Source organism: Papio anubis, chromosome 13, assembly GCF_008728515.1.
Source record: "Papio anubis isolate 15944 chromosome 13, Panubis1.0, whole genome shotgun sequence".
NCBI lineage: Eukaryota > Metazoa > Chordata > Mammalia > Primates > Cercopithecidae > Papio > Papio anubis.
This window is the reverse complement of record NC_044988.1, coordinates 88,971,514-88,989,905: the sequence shown is the minus strand read 5'-3', so window position 1 is coordinate 88,989,905 and position 18,392 is coordinate 88,971,514. Positions and strand designations below refer to the sequence as shown.

The following is an 18,392-nucleotide window of genomic DNA, read 5'->3' as shown; positions in this document are numbered from 1 at the left end:
TTATAGTCAAGCATTGAACCCACCCTGTCCCTCTCTCTTTTCCTTTCTTCCACTAAATTGCTTTTCCCTGCGGCATCTGCACCAGTCATCTCTTTACTTTCTTTAGGTCTCTGCCTGGAAGCCCCTTTATCAGAGATGCTTTTCCTGAGCAGCCTTGCATAGAAAGCAGCACCTCCAGTCTCAGACCTCTGACCTGCTTTGGTTTTGTTCAGAGCACTCTGCACCCACCACATGTAGAGTCAGTGCCCATTTGTTTCCTCCCCTCTCCCCACTAACCAAAAATAAGCTCTTTGAGGGCCCTGGCTGTTCTGTCCACTGTTGAATTTCTATCTTCTAGAAGAGTATCTGACACATAATAGTTGTTCAGTATGGTAATGAATGAATAGATAAATTTATTGAACATCCACAATGCCTTTTGACCTTAGCAGATAGTACAGAAATGAAATCCACAGTTCATTTGATGAGAGGGAGACAGAGTGAGAGATGGGTGATCAGCTGCCTCAGGGCTCTGGTTCTCCCTAAGCTCTCTGCCACCTGGTGTGCTATCCCCAGCACACACCTCATCACTCTCCTGCCTTCTCCCACCCACCCAAGGCTTTTGTAGGCCGTCTGTTCCGCTGAAATTTCCTTTTCCCCACGTGTGCTTAATAAAACTGTACATGCTATTTGAAACCCTTCTCAAGTACTATGTCCCTCTTCTATGGGGTTCTCTCAGTGCCCTAGCTGAAAACAGTTTCTCTGGCCTCCATTCCTCCACTGGACTTCTTTTCTTTATTATAGTATTTATGGCAGCATATTTCATATTAGAATTGTTCACACTTGGGTGTGACTCCCCCATTATATTTTGAATCTCTGGAGAGCAGGATCTAATTTCAGCTGGCATGAGATGGGGCTGGGGAATGCTGGCGATTGTACAGAGTGTGTAATGAGATATTCACAAGTTAGAATCCCAAGTCTGACACTTGGGAGTTGTGAGCTTGAGAAAGTTATTCAATGTCTCCGAGTCCTAAGGTGCTCATTTGTTAAATTGGATAACTGTACCCATTTTGTGGAATACATCTTTATTTGTAACTGCTCTGGACTGTATGCTTTGGCAACTACCACGAAAACAAACCATTTTAAAGCCAGTATATAGTAGATGCTCAATAAATACCGATAATGTGACTCTCATATTATCTCGAGTCTCCAGCACAGTTGGTGCTAATATGGTCTTATTTACACAATGGGAGTCACTCCCTGCCATCATAACAAATATATATATATGGGTAACATATGTACTCCTCCTTGTTCCAGCCCAACAAAATATCCATTTCCATTAATAGAGTCAAGGACTCTGTAGAAACTTTCATTTTCGTTTCTGGTGCTCTGTGGATTATTATGATGTTCTAAATCAACAGAGATATATTCTGACTTCTTCCGGGAAACATTCATCTCTACTTGAGGAAATGTAGATTATATTACAGACCGTAAGAACACAGCAAGTTGAAACACAGCATACATGCCCAGTGCCTGGCCAAGGTAATGTGGCAGAATGAGAAGAACTCTTAACTGAGAACTAGAAGATAGGAGTCTAGCCCAATTTGCCACTCAGGTTATGATCTGTAAAAAGGAGTTAGATTAGAGCAGGGTTTCTCAACATTTGCATCATTGACATGTGGGGTCCCGTATTCTTTGTTGTGGGGGCTGTCTTGTGCAGTGTAAGATGTTTAGCAGCATCCCTGGCCTCCACCCACCAGATGCCAGCAGCATCCCCTCAGTTGTGACAATCAAAGATGTTCCCTGGGGAGCAAAAGGTCCACCCATGGGAAGTACTGAGTTAAATCTTTCAAATTTCAGCTAATTCTGGGACTATAGGCTGAGATTTCACTCTCCTACAAACACACACACACACACATATACATTTCTCTTCCATGTATGACCTTGTTCCACTTTTGAGAGCTGCAGTGTTCTGAGTCTTGTTTCTTTGCGAACAGTCTAACAGCTAAGCACTCTCTCACAGGCTCCCACCTTGCACCAGTTTACAATAGAAGGCATGTAGAAGGGCTGTGTGGGTGACACGCTGTGACTTCAGTGTGTTGTATCACTACCAGGATCTCCCAACAATCGCCTTCATCCCCTGCTTGCCACTTGGGGGCTCTGGCAGACAGTTTGGCAGTTGTAGTTGTTACTGTTCTGCACTCAACATGTACGGCTTTGTTTTAGGCTCTGAACAAGACCTCAGGCCACAGCTTTTGCCAGCTCACTCTGCTCACGTACCTTTCTCCTTTGCCCCTGACAGCTGAGACTTGCAGTGACAAGCAAATTTTTATAGCAACTCATGATAAAACAGTGCAATGGGCAACAGAGAGAAATAACCAACTGGGCAAGAAATCACATCTCTCTTTAAAAATTTTTTTTCTCTTTCTTAGCTTTGCTTTATCTTTCATATTCAACTGGAAAAGTAGACAAATGAGGTGTCATATTTAATCATGTGTATAGATGGGTTTACAGTTGACAAATTGTTTGTGTCCTTACCACATTTTCACATGGAAGACATAAAAATCTGAGGTCTAGAGAGGAGACATGACTGTCTAGAGTCATGCAGCTGAGCGAGAGTAGCCATAGTTTTCTAAAGATTATTTCCAGTTAAAGGCTTACAGCCCAAGGAACAAGACAGACATAGAAGCAATTACAGGCATATCTCAAAGATATTGTAGGTTGTGTTCCAGATGACCACAATAAAGTAAATATTGCAATAAATGGAATTACCCCAATTTTTTGGCCTCCCAGTGCATATTAAACTTATGTTTGCAGTATCCTGTAGCCTATTAAGTGTAGGATAGCAGTGTGTCTCAGAAAACAATGTATATGCCTTTATTAAAAACACTTTATTACTGAAATAAAAGGCTAATGATCATCTGAAATTTCAGTGAATTAAAATCTTTTTGCTGGCATAAGGTCTTGCCTCAATGTTGTTGGCTTTTGAGTGATCAGGGTGGTCAGATTGCTGAAGGTTGGGAGGCTGTGGCAATTTCTTAAAATAAGACAACAATGAGATTTTCCACATCAATTGACTCTTTCTTTCATGAAATAATTTTGTAGAATGTGATGCTGTTTGATAGTATTTTACATAAGGTAGAACTGCTTTCACAACCAGAGTCAGTACTCTCAAATCCTGCCACTGTTTTATCAACGAAGTTTATGTAGTATTCTAAATCCTTTGTTGTCATTTCAACAGTGTTCTTAGCATCTTCATCAAGAGTAGACTCCATCTCGAGATACTGCTTTCTTTGCTCATCCGTAAAGAGCAACTTGTCATCCGTTCAAGTTTCATCGTGAAATTGCAGCAATTCAGTCATATCCTCAGGCTCTACTTCTAATTCTAGTTCTCTTGCTATTTCTGTCACATCTACAGTGATTTACTCCACTGAAGTCTTGAACCCCTCATGATCATTCATGAGGTTTGAAATCAACTTCTTCCAAATTCCTGTTACTGTTGATATTTTGACTTCTTCCCATGAATCACAAATGTTCTTAATGGCATCTAGAATGGTGACTCTTTTCCAGAAGGTTTCCAATTTACAATGCCCAGATCCATCAGAGGAATCCCTCTTTATGGGAGCTATAGCAATATAAAATGTATTTCTTTTTCCTTTTTTTTCTTTTTTTCTTTTTTTTGAGACGGAGTGCCACTCTGTTGCCAGACTGGAGTGTAGTGGCACGATCTTGGTTCACTGCAACCTCTGCCTCCTGGGTTCAAGCGATTCTCCTGGCTCAGCCTCCCAAGTAGCTGTAACTGCAGGTGTGTGCCACCATGACCAGCTAATTTTTGTATTTTTAGTAGAGACGGAGTTTCACCATGTTGGCCAGGATAGTCTCGATCTCTTGACCTCATGAAATGTATTTCTCAATAAAACTTGAAAGTCAAAATCATGCCTTGATCTATGGGCTGCAGAATGGATGTTGTTTCAGCAGGCATGAAAACACCATTGATCTCCTTGTATATCTCTATCAGAGCCCTTATGTGACTAGATGCATTGTCAATGGGCAATAATATTGAAAGGAATCTTTTTTTTGCACAGTAGTTCTGGATAATGGCCTTAAAATACTCAGTAAACTATGTTGTAAACAAATGTGCTGTCATCCAGGCTTTAGATCACAAGCAGAGTAGATTTAGCCTACTCTTAAGGACCCTAGGATTTTTGGAATGGTAGGTGAGCATTGGCGTCAACTTAAAGTCACCTGCTGCATTAGCCCCTAATGAGAGACAGTCTATCCTTTGAAGTTTTGAAGTCAGGCACTGACTTCTCTCTAACTATGAAAATCATCGACATCTTCCAATGTAGAGCTATTTTGTATACACTGAGAATAGGTTGTTGGCCGGGTGCAGTGGCTTACGCCTGTAATCCCAGCACTTTGGGAGGCTGAGGCGGGCAGATCACTTGAGGCCAGGAGTTCAAGACCAGCCTGGTCAACATGGCGAAACCCTGTTTCTACTAAATGTACAAAAAATGAGCTGGGCATGATGGCGTGCTCCTGTAATCTCAGCTACTGGGGAAGCTGAGGCGTGAGAATCGCTTGAACCCGGGAGGTGGAGGTTGCAGTGAGCCAAGATCGCACCACTGCGCTCCAGCCTAGGCGACAGAGCAAGACCCTGTCTCCAAAATAAGAAAGAAAATAGGTTGCTTACAGTAGCCATCTTCATCAATAATCGAAGCTAAATCTTCTGGATAACTTGCTGCACCTTCTCCATCAGCATTAGCTTCTTCACCTTGTACTTTCATGTTATAGAGATGGCTTCTTTCTAAAGAACCTCGGGAAGCAACCTCTGCTAGCTTCAGACTTTTCTTCTGCAGCATTTCACGTCTCTCATCCTTCATGGAATTGAAGAGAGTTAGAACCTTACTCTGGATTAGACTTTGGCTTAAGGGAATGTTGTGGCTGATTTGACCTGCTACCCAGACCACTAAAATTCTCTTCATTCAACACGAGGCTGTTTTGCTTTCTTATCATTCATGTGTTCACTGGAACAGCACATTTAATTTCCTTGAAGGACTTTTCCTTTGCATTCACAACGTGGCTAACTGGTGCAAGAGCCCTAGCTTCCACCCTGTCTTGCCTTTTGCCATGCCTTCTAGCTTTTGATTTAAAGTGAGAGACATAGGACTCTTCCTTTCACTTAAACAATTAGAAGTCATTGTAGGTTTACTCATTGGCCTAATTTTGGTATTATTGTTTCTCAGGGAGTAGGGAGGCCTGAGGAAAGGGAGAGAAAAGGAATACCTAGTCAGTGGAGCAGTCAGAACACACACATTTATCGATAAAGTTTGCCATCTTATATGGGTCCAGTTCATGGTGCCCCCAAATAACTACAATAATAACATCAAAGTTTGCTGACCACAGACTACCATAACAGATACAACAATAATAAAAAAGTGTGAAATATTTTGATAATTATCAAAATGTGACACCAAGACACGATGTGAGCACATATTGTTGGAAAATTGGTGCTAACAGACTAGGTAGGCTGAGGGCTGCCACACACCTTCGATTTGTAAAAACTTTAATATTTGCAAATCTCAATAAGGTGAAGTACAGTAAAATGAAGTATGCCTGTAAACATTATACAAGGTGATAAGGGCTAAAATGCAGTTACAGAAAATGAGCAACTATAGCTCAGAGGAGTAAACAAGTAACACTTTTTTAAATGAATAAAAAAGGGAATTGACCTTTGAGGACATGACCTCAGCTGGCTACTGAAAGATATAAACAGGGTTTGGCCAGGCAGTGGGGATCAGGTAAACAAAAACACTGTCTCATAGGGAATAAGTTGACATCAGTATTGACATTCATCATCATTATCCTCATCATCATACATGCTATTTATTGAGCACTTACTGTATGCCAGGCACAAGAGGGAGCAATTGTGTCATTTAATTGTCACCTTGGTTCTGAGTGTAGGTGCTATTGTTAACCACATTTTGCAGATGAGGAAACTGAAAGTCAGAAAAGTTAAATACATGACCTGAAATACTACTGTTTCTAACAGATACAAACTAGATTTAAAACTGCCTTTCAATATGGAGTAAAAGAAGCTCTGTTAGAATAAGTAGGATGGGGTCACATACATTTAAGCGAGTAAGTAGTCTGACAAGGAGGGCAGATCATGAGGTCAGGAGTTCGAGACCAGCCTGCTGACATAGTGAAACCCCATCTCTATGAAAAATACAAAAATTAGCTGGGTGTGGTGGCACATGACTGTAGTCCCAGCTACTCAAGGGGCTGAGGCAAGATAATCACTTGAACCCTGGAGGTGGAGGTTGCAGTGAGCTGAGATTGTGCCATTGCCCTCCAGCCTGGGTGACAGAGTGAGACTCCATCTCAAACAAAACAAAACAAAACAAAAAGTGTAAATTTTTTTTACAAAATTGGCATGACCCTGTGATTTCTTGTCTATTCTCTCCACAAGGAACCTCTCTACCAAAGCTAGCCCTTAGTCTTAAGCATTTCACCCTCGCAGCACCACTAGGCCATAATACCCCCTAATAAAAGAGCATGTAAGACCTATGACAAAATGACCGCTTTCAATTTTCCTTTGAACCCTGGGCAACCTTTGCGGCTGAGTCACCAAAAGACAAATTCTCTGGCCATATTTCTTTGGGTTTGGGAGACATTCCACTGAACGTTGCAGAAGTGAACTGTAAGCAAGCTCCATGAACTCTTCATCTCTAAAGTATTCAACCTAGATAGTCATGATAATGAGCCATCACAAGACTTTGTGCATTCATCTGTTCATGCAAAAGCAAAATGTGTACTCAGTGGATACATGCCTGGTGAGAGAAGGAAAAGGAACTCTTGTTTATTGATACCTCTTTATGAGAGGCAGGTTGTTAGTGAAGACATTAACTGGTACAGTCACTTGAATTACGTCTCCATGTCTCATACTGGGTGTATGAGACTCTGTTTCTGCATTAATTCATTTTATTCATTTTTTCAACACATCTTCCTTGAGCATCTATGATGTGCCAAGTGCCAAGCTACGGGCTCGTAAGCTCACCCTGTTTTACTTACGAGAAAACTGCATCCATAATAGACCAAACAGTTTGTATATGTTTAGACAATATGTGAACAGCAAAACGGGAACATGGGCCTAGATTTCCATAGATTCTATGTTTTTAACCAGAACTATACTGGGTTTTGTAAACTTTAAAGCACTCTACTGACATAAAGTATTATTATGAAGATGTGTTAATCACATTTTTTCTTTTCCTGTGTCTTTCTCTTTCTTTTACTCCTCTCCCCCTCTCCTCTCTCTCTTTTGGTTTCTCTTTTTTTTCCTCTCTTTTTTTATTCTTTCTTCTATAGGACTCCACAGAATGGAGCAAGAATGAGAGGAAAAAGGCCGGCAGAAAAGCATGAACTGGAGGTTTGTTGAGCTCCTCTACTTCCTGTTTATATGGGGCCGTATCTCAGTGCAGCCCTCCCACCAGGAACCAGCTGGGACAGACCAACATGTCTCCAAGGAATTTGATTGGCTCATTTCAGACAGGGGGCCTTTCCACCACTCCAGGAGCTACCTATCCTTTGTGGAAAGACACCGTCAAGGATTTACAACCAGATATAAAATATACAGGTAAGACCTGGGCTAAATAGCCCTTATCTTACTTTCATATTGTGCTTTGTGGAGTCAGGCATTGATTGGTGCAACCCTTGCTGTGTGCAGAAGTGTCTGGGTCAAGGGTCTGTGCGACTTCCACAAGCTGTTTTTGATTAAAAATTTTTTTTTCTTTGCAGAAGATGTTAGCAATGACAAGGAGACGATCAAATAATTAATATTTATTGAGTACTTATTTATATGCTGGGCAGGGATCTTAATACTTATTATACCTTATCTCATTTAAACCTTCTAATAACCATCAGATATAGGTTTTGATTGTTTTTCCCACTTTACAAATTAGGTCATCAAGCCTCAACTAGGTTGAGTTACATGTCTAATGTCATACAGTTAGAAGTGGTCGGACTGGGATTTAGAATCTGGTTTATATGCATCCATATCATAATTTTAGTCAGCCACATCAAGTATAAGTAACGTTGTTTTGAAAATGCTGCTGATGTACCTAAGATCCTACCCAAATACATTCAAACATTTGGAAAAAAAAGAAACCTTTTCTTGAGCAGGTCTCTACTGGTTCTTGGACCATTGACATTCTACTCATCCAAAAAAAGACTTAGCCTGAATTTTTCCTCTTTGAAACTATTTTAGAGTTTTCACATTCCACTTAACTGCCACATCTTTGATATATCCACAGCTCTCTACACTGACACCTCTTTAATATAAAGTCATTTGGAATTAGAGTGCATTCTTGTGTATTTTTCTCACCTAACTGGAAACTCTTTGAGGGAATGACTTGTACAGAATTCATTTCTAGATCCCCAGAGTGATTTTTGCTCTGCCTTGTTACCATAAACACACAGTGAATGTTGTGGACTTAAATGAATAAGAGAGTGCAAAGAACTCTCTCAGGTGTAGTTAGGTGTGGTCTTAGGAGGTTAACTAGTTATAATATCACATGATGGTGGCTACAATGCAGTTTTATAAAGGGAACTCTGGTCCATGTTAGATAATCCATATGTGTTGGTTATTGCTGTTGAAATAAGAGGTACCCTGAATGGAACCACAGATTCAGAATATTCAACAGTAGCATCCTTTTAGTGAGCACTTATCATGTGCCATGAAGGGAGGATGTTCAACCCTCATAACCTCCTCTATGAGATGGGCAGTGGCTTCTACAGATGGGAAAATCAGGACTTTGGAGGTTGAGTGTGTTGCTATAAGTCATCCATCCAGTAAGGAGTGGAACTAGGGTCTACACACTGATTTACCTGACTCCAGTGCTTTCCTTCCAACCACTCTGTTGGCTGCCTCCCTGGTATAGCTTCCAAATGCGGAGTGTTGCAGAGCTCTAAGAAACTTTTTCTAAAAATTTTTCTTTGCAATCATTTGTATACATGTAGGGGGTTGTTTTAGAAATCTTGAGAAGTAAAAGGTTGCTATGAGAATGGGGTATTAAGACCTCTGGATACTGATTTCAGTTCTTCATGCACTTGTCTTATGACACTAGGTAAGCTCCCTCATCTTTTGCATTCTACTGTCCTCATTTATCAAATGATAGGGCTGATGTAGATCAGCAGTTTTCAACCTATGTTATTCAAAAATCTGAGGATTGATTAAAGTAGCCATAGAAACCATTACAATGTGGGGAGCAAAGAGATGATCAGGCAGGATTCTGAGCCCTACACCTCCCTTATGCTAGAGAAGGTTTATATCTGCTTTTGTGTTAAGATTTCATGTATGGTTTACTTTGGATTCTACTCCTATAACAGAGTTTGCAATCATCCAATAAGTTGTTTTCTAAGGTCCTATCTAGCTCCAAAATTACATTTAATATTTAACCAAAGTCAAATGGCTAGTTAAATGACGGAGTTCAACCCAAAAGTTAGGCCCCTGGTCGTCTAGTTATTCATTCCTTCTTTTATTTAATCCTCAAATGATTATTAAGCACCAGCTACAGATTCACCACTATGTTTAGGGCAGATGATACAATGATGAGTAAAATAAATATAATAGTTTCTGTCATAGGAGAGACTGACATTAATTAAACACATGCATATTTCTATGTATAATAAGTGCTATAAAGAAAAATGTGCAGGATGGGTATAACTGGGAAATCATAAATACCACAAACATTGATTTGGTACCTACAATGTCCAAGGATTAGGCAGAACTCTTGTCATAATGTACATGTGAACCCATATGCAAATATGCACCCAGAGACATGTGCTCATCCAGATGCTGATCAGAGCAAAAGCCAACTAGGACATGATCATTGGGGCAATTGTGAATTGATACTTTTTCCTTCCTGTATGCCACTTTGTTGAAACACTGATGTTTCCACAAAGCATGTCCATAGGCAATTTCCATTGTGCCTGTCTTCCTGTATGCTAGCATGGACACAGAACATTACAAACTTGACATTTTCATCATAAAAAAAGAAAGGCCTGACTACCATAGTGCTACATTTTTTGATGCTAGAGAGCCAGCCTTACTGATCTGCCCAGACTTCAAACTTCCGCCAGTTCCCTCCTCCCCAGAATCCTAGCTGGAACCCAGGGTGATTGGGACGCTTCAGAAAGAAACTGGGAAGAAGCTTTCTCTATTTATTTAACTAGGTTAAGGCCATCTTCTTTCTCCTGCCTTTGCATACAGAGGCTGGCTTCTGCTCATAGAATCATGGTCAAGTCACTGCTAGTGACAACAATGAGAACCTGTTTAATTAAAACCCAGCAGAAACATCTTCTTGTGTTGCTTTACAAGCCAAGCAACAGTATGCACACGTGCATTCGTTTGAGTGCATGATGTAAATGCTCTGTCACTCACAAACTTGAGTTGCCACCTGAAGGCTTGGGGGAGTTTTCTGCTCTTGAATCTGCCAGGGTGCAGTGGGAGCACTTTTGACCTCAGAGTCAGGGAAGTTGGGTGCTGATCCAGCTCTCCTATCTCCTGGTTGTGTAGTTTTGGTCAACTAATGGAACTCCTTTGAACCTTTGGTTCTTCTTCTGTAAAATGGGAGTGCTAGCCGAAGTGGTCTCCAAGGTCCTTCTTACCTCTGAAATTTCATGATTCTGTGAAATATTGTCATTTGAAAACACAGCATGTGGTAGTGGAAAGGATTTTGGGTCTGGAGTCTAGAGATTCAGGTTTTGTTCATTCTGGAAACTCTTTCCAGCTTTCTCATCCTGGGCAAATTCATGTACGCAGCATTCACTCACACATACATTTATTGTTTTGGAGTTTAACACCCATCATTATCCATAAATTGTACTATTATTTGCTAATATAGAGTTGACCAAAAAAAACCCAATAGATTACACACATATATCCTCCTACCCCCACATAACCCACACCCCCTCCTCCATCCAGCTCAGAGTTAGGAGTGAAGGATAGAGGGCATAAAAAGTGAATAATCAAAGGGTGATCTTTCCATGGATAGAAATGACCGCTCAGATATTCAATTTCCTCCTCTGTAGAAAGGGATAATGATGTCTGCCGTACCTACTAGGTCAATGAGATACAGTTTGTGTGAGAGTGCCTTGTAAAATTTAAGTTATCTTATGCTTGAATTTTTTTCATTAGAGTTCTAAATCATCATTCGAACAAAGTAATTTATTTTCACTTTCTGTTAAGACTATACATATATTAGTCGTTAACTCCTCATAGCCACATTCTGAAGGGAAATACTATTATTGTCGCATGTCACAAATGAGAAAGGCAATAAAGAGTACATTGTTCACATTACACAACTGGAAAGTGGCACAGCTGGGATTCAAAAGCTGGTTTCTGGGACTTCCCAACATGGGTCCTTAACTCTATTCTGTCACGACTCTCCTTGGTTCTTAGTTACCTGATTTATTCCCTAATGCCAACAGGCTTCTTTTGACCATGGGCAAGTTTCAACCTCTCTGAGACTCAGTTTTCCCATCTATGAAACTGAGATGATGTTAAATGCCTCATGCAATTGGGGTGAGAAATAACTTATATTTCAAATATATAGAGCTTAGAAGTTTCCAGGAGCTTCACAAAGACATGTCAGAATGGTGGTTCCCTCTTCCACTTCAGATGTTGGTTGTTTACTAGTAATTATTTTTTTATTCTCATGGTAATTTCAAAGTCAGTTAGTCCAAAGATTTTTCCTGTGTTTCCAATGCCTTTTTGTGTTTTATTTTCTGTTTTTTGTTTTGTTTTGTTTTGTTTTTTTTCCTAACTGTGAGATCATCAGTAGGTGCTGTAAATTTAGCAATTATTTCTAAGATGGTTTTAGTAGGATAGTTATGGTACTCTTTGGATCTGAAGAGTCAGGGAAAAGGGGATGTTCTGGTAATGGTGGTCACTATGTCACAAGTGGTAGTTCCATATTGAGTGGCTGTCCCTGCTGGTTGCAGAACAAGTGGTTTGTGGCTTACGTTGCATCTCCCTTTGAGCTCTAAATATATACCTGAAAGTTGAGTATAAATCAAATCTTGGTAATTCAAGTCTAATTGCCTGGCTGTGTTGCATATTTATTTCAGAGTTGTATAGATCTCAGCCCTCCTCCGCTGTCCTGATAATTCCTTCTTGTGTTTCACAAAAATAACAGGTTTTGTGGTAAAGCTACTTGGCTAAATGGATGCTGCTAGAGATGGATGAATGGTTCTACTAAGATGAATGAGATGTGGTCTTTATACAGCAGTCATTCAAGAGTATAGATTAGGCATCTAGATGTGCCAGATACTGTATACGGGGAGTTTATCTTGTGAGGAACAGGATTCCTGCCCTCAAGGAGCTTCCAGACAAGTGGAGTTTAGAGAGAAGCCCACCCTTGCCCCACTCCAGGGGCTTGTGTTTCAACTTGAAAGAAGCCTTCAGCCTTTTGATTCCAGGTATAATCTTGAAATCATGCAGTACAAGAACTAGATTTCTATTAGTATGGCATAAAGTAGTGGAAACCAGCATTTCTTAATGTATGTTACTGAGAACTATAGTTCAATGTAATATTAAAAGATGTTTCCTGGAAAAAAAGAATACCCATTTGTTTTTCCATGATGACTCCCATAGTCAAAGAAGCAATAATCATCACAACAGTGACAAGTTAATTGTTAACACTGAAATCTTAAGTGGTTAGCATTGCACTGTATCTGGCATAAAAATTATTCCAACTGATCCTTACAATCATCCTGTGCAGTAGGTATTGCTATTATCTCTCTATTTATACAGCTTGTACGTGGTAAAAGAGTTAATTTGTGATAGAGTAGGACCTGTCACAGGCAAGTGTGATTCTAGAGGCTGCATCCTTGACCTTGCCTAGCTGCCTCCCAAATGATATAGACCTGTATATGGAAAACCCAAAGTTACACAGGCCCCCTTATCGCAGACCTTTATTAATATTAGACTATTTAACAGTATTTAGCCATACCTTTTTAACCATACAACCTCTTTTTCTCAACGGAATTGAAATTCTGATGAGCAGGCTCAGGGAACTGTGGGCTCTGCCTAAATTTGACAGCTTGGGTGTTGTGTCTTTGGATTCCAGCCTACGTCAGAGCACACTAAAAGGGATACCTCTTTGTTTTGAATAACTGGTTAACTGGATGAGGAAGCCAATCTTCCTGTTAAGCTTTTGCTTTGAGTTATTTGGTCTAAATCTACCTCCTGGTTTATGATGGAAAAAAATGAGCAGTTTCAGTTTTCTCATCACAAACCTTTTGTTCTTCCTTCCCCTTTTCATTTCAAATTCCCAAGTTTGGCGTTCCGCCTGTGGTATAGATATACAAACCTCAACAGAGGGCAGAACCACAGTTGAGTTAGGTACAATTTTGATTCAATATACAGATAAGTGGCTGGATATTAGAGTTACCTGCACAGTTAAAAATAACCAATGCTTGGATCTTTCTCCAGGTGTTTAGATTTAACTGGTCTAGGAGAGACAGGAGCTAAAAAAAATTATCATCAGTCAGGGATAATTTTGCTTCCTATGGGGACACTTAGCAATTGTATTTGGGGAGATTTTTGGTGCCCAACTGGTGGTGGTGTTTGTTGGGGGTGCTTCTGGCATCTAGCGGGTAGTAAGCAGGGATCTGGAATGCTGCTAAATACCTTACAATGCATAGGATAGCCTTCTCCAGCAAACAATTATCCAACATACTTTCAGTTGTGTAGAGGTTGAGAAATCCTGCACTAGTATTTCTGGGGAAGAAGAAAAAAAAAGAGTGGTGGGAAGAATACTTGAATAAATGGTCTTAGATTTTGGTCTTCATGAGGTTGAATTAGGATGGCTTAAATATAGGTGCCACTGTAATGACTGGATTCCCAGAGTGTATGTCCATAGGATAAAATGGGGAAACAATCATCCATGTTTTTAGACATGGCCATAGACCAGGTGGCAGTTCAATGCGTGAAGAGAGGTGGATCCATTTTTGCTTTCTCCTGCATAGAGGGAGTGGTTAAGAGCAAACTAGTTCTCCAGTCAAAAAATATTCTTTCTTCTTCTGGAGATTCTAGTGCCTTTTGACTCTGACTACAGTATTCCCTAGGAAGTAAGATATTCAGCCTCCATTGTTAGGTCCAGATATGCATGGATTGTGTCACTAAAAACCAGCTTAGACCAAGTGTGTTAAAAGACACTTTTTCTTCCCTTCAGAGCATTCCTGGTTGACTCAAAAGATGAGAATGGGATGATGCCCCATATTCATGTTTGTCAATTTCAGCCATTTAAAGGCTGACAGCATTGGAGAGAAGCATGAACTTGCATCTCTCCTTACCCCCCAGCCCACATACATCCCTCGCTTAATCCAAATTTTTTATCAGGGTCTCCCTGAATAGATAGAAGTGGAGAAGGATATCCAGCAAACATTTTTCTGGGCCATTTGGTGCCAATTCAGAGATAATCTTTAGTGTTGATTATTTTAAATTGATCTTCCAATTCTAAAAATGATAGCTTTTTTGCTACCAAATTGGTATGTTTGCAGTATTTTACCTCTTTACTCCCATGCCATTACTGAACTGACTTCTGTGAGTTACAAACCATAGTTAGCTACAATTTCTACAGAGTAATTGTCCAGCTTTTGTCACAAGCAGTGTCTGAAAATGGGCCTACTTGCCCACCCACTCCTATGGACAGACTGACACAGAGTCTTTAAACTGATCTAAAGATAGCGATTGTTATGATTCAGTAGATTAGGAGGAGAAATGGAGAAAAGCCCTAGGGCTTCAAATACTGTGCTCCAAATCTTGGCCAAAGAAAAAAGGGAGACTGGATCTGTGATCTGGGGCACCTGCAGCTTACTCATTCATTTGAAAAAAAATGTTTACTGATCTCTAAACTCCTACTAGTCAGGCCCTGCACTGTTTCCTGGGGATAGAGGGAGGAAAGCATTGATCCTGTCCCTCAAGGAATTCATGGTCTCTTTGGGGGAAACTGACTGAAAAACAAATAACCACAGTGCCGTGTGCCTTGAGAGATGCCACTGATGCTCCATGGCTGTAGGGAAAGGGAAATTACATTCCACTGAGGTGGCAAAGTTGGGGAAGGAGAGGAGGAAGAGGCATGTTTGGAAAGGCATGCTGCAGGAAGACGTCTTGAACGTAGGCTTCAAGGAGGATTAGGATTCATGAGAATGCAGTGAGGAGAGAAGCACCTTAGGAAATGGAATAGCACCTGCGAAGTTAGAAGACGGGAGAAAGCCTGGAACTGTACGTCTTCACGTATTTTGGGTATATTTTGAGTAGTCCTGATAGTAGAGCATAAGGTTGGAGAGCAGCTTCAAGCCAACAACAAAAGAAATTTGAGATAGCACATGGATTTCAACCAATCTTTAAAGTCTAGTGAGTTGGCAGAATATTACTAGATAGCCGTTTAGAACAGTGTTTTTTCTTTGTTGATGTTTTCGTACATTTTTGACCTTAATACATGCGAACAAATACATTTGAGTTTGACACTCACTCAATAAACCTAGCCAGAAATATAGATAAAAATATATGATTGAAATAAAAAAACTGAAAAAAAAAACTTAACCTACATGTGATGCTTCTTAAATATCAAGATATCTTCTATTCTATTCCATTCAAATATAATGTGTTCCTTTACGATTCATTTAGTTTTTAAAATACTGATGCACTAATGTGGTCGTGTTTTGGCTCAGAGGAAAATTGTACCATGTGTGATTAGCAGAGTTTGCAATGGGTTTGTGTTAAGCAGGTTAGAACCTGTGTCTTGCCTGATGGGGGCAAAAAGAAAATAGTGAAGGCTTTGAAACTTGAGGCTGACATGCACGGATATACAGTTAGAATTGCTCTGGCAGCAGCCTGAGGAATGGGAGAAAGGGAGAAAGAGAGCTGGGTTAGAAAACTGTGGCAGTAATTTAAGGGAGAGAAAGGGAGTGCTGGAACTAAGACAAAGGCAGTGAAGAAGGGTTTCATTAACCCTCAAATACCAGTCAGTGCCACCAACAGCTGCTGTGGACCTACTGGTCAGGCAGCCTTTTCTTGTGCAGCATCCAGGCTTATGGACTCCAGTTCCATTCTCAGCACCCTGCGGCAGGATGCATTCTTTTATGCAGAGTTCTACAGCTACTGGATACCTTTGTATCTCTAATAAAAGGAACCAGAATGCTCAGGCTTCTGCCTCTGGGCAATTTCTTTATCTCTCAAGGCCTTCCTCCTGGGCACAAGAATTACTGGGTCTCATTAGCTATGGATTCCCAGACTGGCTTGGAGGAAGACTTTGCATTCCACCCTTTATCTGTACCTGACTCTTCCCTGCTCACCTTGATGGAAACTTCCGGCCTCAAGTTAGTGTCTAAGCTTATGTGAACCCTACAATGGTCGCTATAGCTTAGCAAGTCTTTAGACTCAGGCAGACCTTAATTTGAATCCTGGCTCTGCCACTTCCCACATTACTTAAATCATGTGAGCCTCAATTTCTCCGTCTGCAAAATGAAGATAAATTCCAAGATTGTTGTGAAGATTTAAGAAGAGAATATATGATAGACTTTAGCAGCCGGGCACAGTGGCTCACGCCTGTAATCCCAGCACTTTGGGAGGCTGAGGCGGGCGGATAAGGAGGTCAGGAGTTTGAGACCAGACTGGCCAACATGGTGAAACCTCATCTCTACTAAAATTACGAAAATTAGCCGGGCGCGGTAGTGGGCACCTGTAATCCCAGCTACTTGGGAGACTGAGACAGGAGAATCCCTTGAACCCAGGAGGCAGATGTTGCAGTGAGCCGAGATCATGCCACTGCACTCCAGCCTGGGTGATAGAGTGAGACTGTCTCAAAATTTAAAAAAAAGATAGTCTTTAGCACAGAGCAAATGCTCGAGGACTAGTAGTTAAAAGAAATACCTGAAGTATCCACCCCTGCAAATCCAGCAACAGGGACTCTGAGATGTCTTACTGGAACTTCCAACAACTGCAGTGGGGATGATTGGCTAGTGGGCTTTGTAGCATAGGTGCCCTATAAAGGTAGCATTTGCTCCATTCTTAGACTCGGAAGACACTTTTTAGGAGGAAGCTAAAGAAAGAGGACCAGAGACAGAAAGATTTTTGATGCCCTGAGGAACACGTGACACCATACCGGCAAGGTCTCTTTAAGCTATCAGCATACATTGATTCATGTACACAGTGCACGTCCCACGATTCGCAAGAGTCTAATTTATTAATCAGCCCAGGTGATGGGAGCAGTCTGTAACATCTCGTCTTCTAGTTCCTGCTGCACCGTGCTCGCCAGGTTGTCTTTGATGTGTAATGCTCAGTGGACATTTGTCCCTCCGGGATTGCTTCTCACCCAAGCACATCCATGGCAATCAGCAGCCTTTCAAGGCAGGCTCTGTGTGTGTGTGTGTGTGTGTGTGTGTGTGTGTGTGTGTGTCTGTGTATGTGTATGTGTCTGTGTGTGTGTGGTGGGGGTGGGGAGTTCAGGTAACTTTGCTTTTCCTCAAATTGCAGGTTTATTGTTCAGAGAAAGTCAGCAAGGTGCAGCCTCCATCCTCACTTGTGACAGTCTCTCTGCGACTCTAGCATGACACCCAGCTCACCTAGTTCTACATCACATTCATGGGGGAGTGTGGTTTGTATGAGAAAGAATGATATGAAAGAAACAAGTCTCCATGCTGGTAAACAGTTTAAGATAAAAGTGCTCACCTGTGCATTAATCCAACAAATATTTATTGAGTCCCTACTAATGTGCATGCACTGTGTTAGCCTCTGATGACACCGAGGGATTATTCATCTTTGCCCTTCAGGAGCACTTGTAGGGTAGTTGGGGAGAAACTAAAAGCGGCCAAATTGACACCTAGTATGAGGAGTGTTGAAAAAAAAGTATAAAATGGAGTAATAGTGCAAAGAAAGGGCATTGAGCTGGTCTGGCAAGATTAAGGAAAGATTCCAAGAAAATATTTTAAATAGGTTTGTGTGTGTGTTTTGAAGTAGGGTTTAGAGGAGGGCATACTTGTTCTTGAGCTTGCAATGGGCAGAGAAGATGTTAGTATGCAGGCCAGAAAATTCAACAGAGAGGTCAAGTCATGAAGCTCTGTACATGTTATATAAAAGACTTCAGACTTTATTCTAAGGCAATGGATCCTATACTTTCTCATTTTAAGGTGTTCTTAAGGTTTCAATGATTGTTTTTTATGATTCCCACAGGCCAAAAAAAAAAAAACAACCAATAACACTGTTTATTAAATAGATCCAAACTACTTAATAATGAAGTATTTTTGTTGTGACAAATTTAGTGACCATTTGAAAAAAAATACATGAAAATCTAAACAAAAGGCAGTATTTTCATTTTATTCTTGAATAATCAGTTACTACTTCTTAAACT

General features: G+C 40.7%; 1 protein-coding gene across 3 annotated transcripts in view; it reads left to right on the top strand.

Moving 5' to 3' along the window:
* The window catches only part of BRINP1 (BMP/retinoic acid inducible neural specific 1), a 199,703-nt gene that overhangs the window by 51,319 nt on the left and 129,992 nt on the right, over positions 1–18,392 (top strand). For all 3 annotated transcript variants that reach the window (XM_003911307.3, XM_017949599.3, XM_017949598.3), the window contains one exon: positions 7,345–7,612. In XM_003911307.3, coding sequence (XP_003911356.1) covers positions 7,395–7,612 — 218 coding nt within the window. In that variant the 5' untranslated portion in view covers positions 7,345–7,394. The remainder of the gene's footprint in view (positions 1–7,344; positions 7,613–18,392) is intronic.